Raw genomic sequence first — 7,049 nt, 5'->3', positions numbered from 1 at the left:
GGAGAGGATTGGGGAGCACCAAGAGTGACGACTGGACAAGACTCCAAAGACTCTCTTTGTTGTTGTGGACTGTATGTAGGTATCACAGAGAAGACTATGTCCCACAAGTGTAACGTCAGCAGAACGAACTGGTGGATACAGATGATAAACGAAACCGCTTTGTTATGATGGTTGGAAATGATGTCTCAAGCAAGGAGATATCATAACCCAGCACAATAAGTCAAACCCAGAAGAAAAAAGGAGTAACACACGTGGGTTAGAATTCAAGTGGATGGTTTTATTAACGATGTTAATTCTCACCAAGTGTTTGGGTATGCAGCTGCCGGAAAAGTGGCAGATTGATTGTTTCCTACGAGATAGGAAACCTAATATTTTTATTTTAGAACAATTTGAAGTTTGATTATGATTTGACGTTTCTTTTATGCTTATTTTATAACAAGGTTTATACTAAAATTCAAGTGATTTTCAAACTAATTTCAGTTAAAATTCAATAGATTTCAAATACAAAAATTCATAACATAATATTAAAATTCAATAATAAGTCTAAACAGTCGTGTTTAGACATGGCGCCGGGCTTAAGAATGACTTGATTGGTGGGTCGCACAAAGCACTGTTGCTAATGACCGAATGGCATCTGATATGATATGCTGATTGATGGAAGGTTGAGAAGAAGCTTTCCGTTTAGATTGTTGTTGCTTGCGTTTGTTGATCCTTTTGTTTGGACGGGTTTTAGTATGTTGAGTTTGACTTGGTTGCTGTGGCCGTTTGTTCTGTGGCTTTCGTTGCTTTTGACGGTTGTTAGAGTGGGAGTAGATAGTTGGCTCACTTGGATGTAGCATAGTGTGATGGTAGTTCTTACATTTACGGCATTTATTTTCGGATATGCAATTTCCAACTGTGTGGCTTTTTGCTAGGCAATTTACACAGTATTTGAACTGCCGCACTGTTCTACATCTTTCCATTGGTTGCATCTTTATGAATTTTGGACATACACGAATTCCATGATATCGCCTACACAACAAGCAGCGATACACATCCGAGTTGGGCCTTTCAGAAATACTTTGTGCTCTGTAAAAATAAAATATGGAGTGCGGTTAAAGTGTAAATGATCCTCCACTTTAGTGGAGAATCATATGGTTTCGTTGTTACTTAGTAAATTATTATTCGGATTCAGGGGAACTCAAGTACGGTAATAAGCACAATTTAACTATTGGGCGTTTCATTAGACCAGCTGCGGTACGAACTTGAACAACTCTAATCTTCCCATCTTGGCCGGGTTGAGTATTTTCAATCCTGCCTAGTCGCCATTCACTTGGTGGCAGCAAATCATCTACCACTACGACTAAATCACCCACCTTGACATCGGTTTGTGGAGTTTTCCATTTATACCGTTTCTGAAGCGATTTTAAGTAATCCTCCTTCCAGCGTACGGTAAATTGGTGGTGAAGAGCTTTTAGTTTCATCCAACGGTTGGTAAGAGAAATGTTTGGAGATATGGGTTCAGGAAAAGCTAACATAGGGGACCCTCTAAGGAAGTGACCTGGTGTAAGTGCACTCAGGTCCGAGGGGTCTTCTGACAACGCTGATATAGGCCGAGAGTTCAAAACTCCTTCAATCCGTGCCAAAATAGTGGCGAATTGTTCAAAAGTGAACCTGTGAGAGCCAGCAATTCGTTTAAAATGGTATTTAAAGCTTTTAACGGCTGATTCCCATAGGCCACCCATGTGGGGAGCATGTGGGGGGATGAAGCACCATTCGAACCCATGAGTAGAATATTTATTCGATATATCTGTGCAAGCCATTTTTATAAACTTAGAAAATTCCCTAAGCAACAGTCTGCTAGCCCCAACAAAATTTCGCCCATTGTCCGATACTACCCTACGGGGTAGTCCTCGCCTCCCAATGAAACGAGCGAATGCCGCTTCAAAAGCTGCCGAGGAAAGGTCCGAGCATGGCTCCAAATGAACAGCCTTTGTGGCAAAGCAAACAAATACCGAAACATAAGCTTTTATTGAAGGGGCTCTTCGTAAATATGAGCTCTTGAGCTCAAAGGGACCGGCGAAATCTATTCCAGTAACATGGAAAGGGGGTGAAATCGTAGTTCTATCGAGGGGTAATGGTGCCATCATTTGAGAGCACAACTTGTGTTTAAAAACAACACACGTTTTACATTTGTGGATTATATTCTTGATTCGAGGCTTTAGCCTCGAGATATAAAACTCGGTTTGGACCATTCTGCACATTAGCGTGCAGTCTGCATGTGCAAGAAAAGTATGGAGATGAGAGAGATAAAGTCGGCAAAATCTTGAGTTGCCTGGAAGTATTACTGGATGCCGTTCGTTATAAGGAATGTTCGATTGAGATAATCGACCATTCACTCGAAGAATCTGGTTGCCATCAATGAATGGATTTAGTGTAGATAAAGGGCTTTTTTGTGAAATTGGATTACCTTGTAAAAGAGCATGGTATTCGTCTTTGAATGCGTGAAGCTGAGATAAATGAATTAATCTATTTTTGACAAATGTTATCTCATTTTGAGAGATATTTATACTGGGGAAAGCATTTTCCAATACGGCATTTGCATGTGTGCGACGATGAAAACGAAAAATATAACAAATCACCCTTAAAGCCTTGCCATAAGAAGAAAATCTGTCCAATATATCAGCATTTTCAGACGTTACATGAAGATTTTGTACGAGTATTTTTGGCTTTGGATGAGTTATTGGGACCATATCCGGCCAAGAAGATGGGGGAGCAGTAATCCATGATGGGCCATTCCACCATAGCTTAGAATTTTTCAAATCATGAGGTTTGCACCCTCGTGTGCCAAGATCTGCAGGGTTTTCATTTGTTGGAACGTGTCGCCACTGGGCATTAGGAACAAGAGTATGTATCTTTGAGGTACGGTTGGCAACAAAAGTTTCCCACGACCATGGAGGCTTCGACAACCAACCCAGTACAATTGAGGAGTCTGTCCATAGATACGTATGAGTAATTTCAAAATTGAAAATAGACAAAACATAATTTACTAGTTTCGCAAGTAACTCGGCTCCATTGAGCTCCAGACGTGGTAAGCATATAGTCTTGAGTGGCGCTACTTTACTTTTAGCAACCAATAAGTTCGAGCATGAATTACAATCTGAGCCAACCACCACATAAACGCATGCGCAATATGCTGCCTTAGATGCATCTGCAAAGCCATGAATTTGTATTCGATCAGATGGCATATATCGAAACCACCGAGGGATTTTGATGTCATCGATTTGAGAAAAATCTTTTATAAGACATTCCCACGTTAAATGTGATTCTTTGCTTATTGGTGAATCCCAATCTAACCCCTCAAGCCATAGCTGTTGCATTAGCATTTTGGCTCGTATAGTAATTGGCGTTATCCAACCAGCTGGATCGAACAATTGAGCCACCGCTGAGAGAACCTTTCGTTTTGTCATGTTCATTGTTGGTTCAATGGGATTCAGAGAATATGAGAAACTATCGGTCAAAGCGTTCCACTTTATTCCAAGAGTTTTTGTGGAACTGGCCTCATCTAGTCTTAAAAAGTCTAGATCGTACATGTCTTCGGGAGGCAAATGATTCAATAACTGAGAATTATTGGAAGTTATTTTCTTTAGAGGGAAACCCGCGGATTTAAGTGTAGAAATCAATTGGGTTTGGAGATCTATTGTCTCCTCTAAAGAAAACCCTCCAGAGAGAATATCGTCCACATAAGTTTCCTTTCTTAATATGGTAGATACCTTTGGGAACTGTGTCTCACAGTCCGAAGCTAGCTGCAGCAGAGTACGGATCGCCAAAAAGGGAGCGCAATTTATACCAAAGGTCACTGTACGCAATTGGTAATCTTTTATAGCGCTATCAGAAGATTTCTGATATAAAATTCTTTGATATTGCCGATCATTTGGGTGTACTAAAATTTGCCGGTACATTTTCTGAATGTCACCACTGAAGACATATTTGTACTTTCTCCAATTCAATATAGTTGATATGAGATCAGTTTGAAGAGTGGGGCCAGTTAAAAGAACGTCGTTGAGAGAAAATCCAGATTTGGATTTTCGAGAAGCATTAAAAACAATTCGTACTTTTGTGCTTTTATGCTCGGGTCGCACTACAGCGTGGTGAGGGAGATAAAAAGAATAAAATTTCCCCTCGGAGAAAACTTCATTTGAAGACGTTTCTTCCATGTGTCCCATTGATAAATATTCCTCTAAGACTGAGTTGTATTGAACCTGAAGTTCAGGATTTTTTGACAGATTATGTTCCATTCTGGACAACTGTCCCAGGGCAATGAATCTTGATGATCCTAAATGAATGGAATCTGAAAACTCTTTTCTAAAGGGTAACCGTACGATATATCGACCATCGACTCCTCGTACTGTCGTTTTCTTGTAAAATTCTTCGCAGAATTGATCCTCATCGGATATTGGATGTGAAACGGGAATATTTTCTAACTCCCAAAAAGTTTGAAGAATTTCGTTCAAAGAGGAATCCTCAGAAGGCAATATACTGGTTGTGAATGCACGAATTGGTTCTATCTTCATGGGGCCACTTAGTACCCAACCAAAAATCGTGTTATAAGCAGATGCTTCTCCACAAATGTTCTTTTTTATGCCATCAATATTAATATACTTCTCAGAGTCATTGCCCAAAATTAAGTCAATTTGTGAAGATTTATTAAATGAAGGATCTGCCAAATCAAGTTCGTTGAGTTCATTTGGATTCGGAACGGTAAACGAAATCGATGGTAACTTTTGTGTTACTTTTGGAAGAACTATTGCTGTGATGGGTATTTTCAGATTGTATCTTGATGAATATAGTACCAATTCACATTCCTTACTGGCAGATAGTTTTTGTTCTCCAATTCCGTATATATCGAAAAGGGCTTTCCGATAAGGAATTTGGAGAAGATTCCTGGCCCTTTCGGAAAGAAAAGTCCTTTGAGAACCAGGATCTATCAGTGCTCTAAGAGTATACAATTCTCCCTTAAGGTCAATTTGAACAAGAGCAGTTCGAAGCAAAATGGTTTCGTTGCCTGAGCAAAAATTTGCTTGTACCTGGGAGTTTCGTGCCAAACCTGAGGAAGATGGACCGTCATTTAAGCCCTCGATTCTATTGTCGGAGGTTCGATGAGTTTCAGAGGCCTTAGCTGTTCTTTCGCTGTTATTGCCTTCAGTTTTGATGAGAGATTTGTCCTTCAAATGAAGCAATGTGTGGTGTGATTTCTGACACACAAAGCATTTATTCTTACTCTTACATTTCTGTTTCTTGTGAAAGGGAGATAGGCAGTTATTGCATAATTTATTTTTGAAAACAAAATCTACTCTTTCCTGTTCCCCGAAGTTTCGAAATTTGGGACATATGCGCAGAGAATGGTTTTCACCACATAAAGGACATGTAGAGTTCAACTTTTCCTGAGAATGGTATACTTGAGTTCGACTTACATTAGATTTAGGGTGAATATAACCATCTTTTGTTGAACGAATGCTGGATAAACGTTCAACAATTTCAAACCTATCTATAAGAAACTCATCCAGTTGGGACCACATCGGCAGTTCGTTGTGGGATTTCAGGGATTGTTCCCACAAGGTTAACGTTTTATCCGGAAGCTTGGTTGAGATCAAATAGATCAAAATAGGATCCCAATGTTCAACTTTCACATTAAGTGTTCTAAGCGTGGCTAAACAGTCATTCACCGTTGACTGAATTTTCTGAACCGAATCACTCGTTTCTTCCGCTGCCACTGGGATGTTGAACAATATTTTAAGCTGGTTATCGACTAGTACACGCTTATTTTCATAGCGTGTTTTCAGAGCCTTCCACGCCAAGTCAAAATTCTCATCACAGAGCGAGTATCTTTTGACTATTGCACCAGCAGATCCCTGGGTTTTATTCCTCAGGTGATATAGCTTTTGTGCGGGCGTAAGTTTTGGGTGGTTTACATAAACCGCCGTGAACATATCACGGAAAGACGGCCATTCCTCGTACCCACCTTTAAAAACCTCAGTGTCACAAGGGGGAACTTTTATGTAAACACTAGGTGAATCATTATTAGGAGAGTCCAAACTAGGACGTGGAGGAGGTAAATCATTTGGCGAGATCCCTATTCGGGAAGCCATTTCACGAGGATTTGGGGAAGACGTTAACTTCAATATATCTAAAAGACAGGCTCTTGAATTAAAAAAGGCCTCATTGCATACACCGAAATTAACTCTAGCTTTCTCCCTGACTTCCTTAGTAATGGCCGAATCAGAAGATAGCATAAGTGACTCGTAGGAAGAATTTAAACTTGCCCACCTGGCCTCTAAATCTTCCATTTTAGCCTGACCCAGCGATTCCGTCTGTTGGACTACATCCAACTTATCAATATAGGAGCAAAGCATAAGGAAATGGTCATAGTCGAAATAAAATTTCATTTCTTCCCTGGTCATTCCCTTAGTTTCCCCACATAGGGTCATGTCCTCGGTACCCTCGTTCGGCATTTCAAATAATAAATATTTCAGATACAGATAGAGAAAATTGTGTCACGTTCAGACACAGGTATACAATCGCGTTACTTTCAAAATATCAAAAATGTTTCAGTTCTACAAGAACAAGCAGACATAGGAATCTCAATTTCCCAAATAAAGCAAAATAATAACATAATGTTTTAGTTCAACAAGAACAAGCAGAAATATTCATCAGATTTTCGAAAAAAAAACAATTTTTACAACTTATGATAGTTTCAACAAATCAAATACTTGTTCAAAATCTCACGATCTGAACCAATTCCCAAAATATAGCGATTGTACTATCCAAATATGACAGATCTGTACGATCTGGATCGGATCAGTTGCAATAAATAATTAGTAAAAATCTTCGCGATCGAGAAAATTTTAACAAACGATATTTCTAGCGATATAGTTTTTAGGGTGACTATGAACCTTATTTGTACTGGAGAAAAGTTAGAAACCAAATATAATTTTTGCACACAAATTATATTTTTGCGTTCGAGAAACTTTTATCAAAGGATATGTTAAGCGATATAGTTTTTAGGGTGA

General features: G+C 39.3%; 1 protein-coding gene across 1 annotated transcript; it reads right to left on the bottom strand.

The window, feature by feature from the left end:
- Positions 1-1,160: 1,160 nt before the first annotated feature.
- On the bottom strand, positions 1,161-6,491 carry LOC142235694 (uncharacterized). The gene has a single exon (XM_075306953.1). The coding sequence runs from the start codon at positions 6,489-6,491 to the stop codon at positions 1,161-1,163; it is 5,331 nt and encodes a 1,776-aa protein (XP_075163068.1).
- Between the last annotated feature and the right edge of the window lie 558 nt (positions 6,492-7,049).

The sequence above is a fragment of the Haematobia irritans genome, chromosome 4, assembly GCF_050003625.1.
Source record: "Haematobia irritans isolate KBUSLIRL chromosome 4, ASM5000362v1, whole genome shotgun sequence".
NCBI lineage: Eukaryota > Metazoa > Arthropoda > Insecta > Diptera > Muscidae > Haematobia > Haematobia irritans.
The sequence above is the reverse complement of the archived record's forward strand: the minus strand, read 5'-3'. Positions and strand labels throughout refer to the sequence as shown.

Coding starts and splice junctions, on each gene's coding strand:
- LOC142235694 (XM_075306953.1), bottom strand. CDS start 6,491: ATGCCGAACGAGGGTACCGAGGACATGACCCTATGTGGGGAAACTAAG.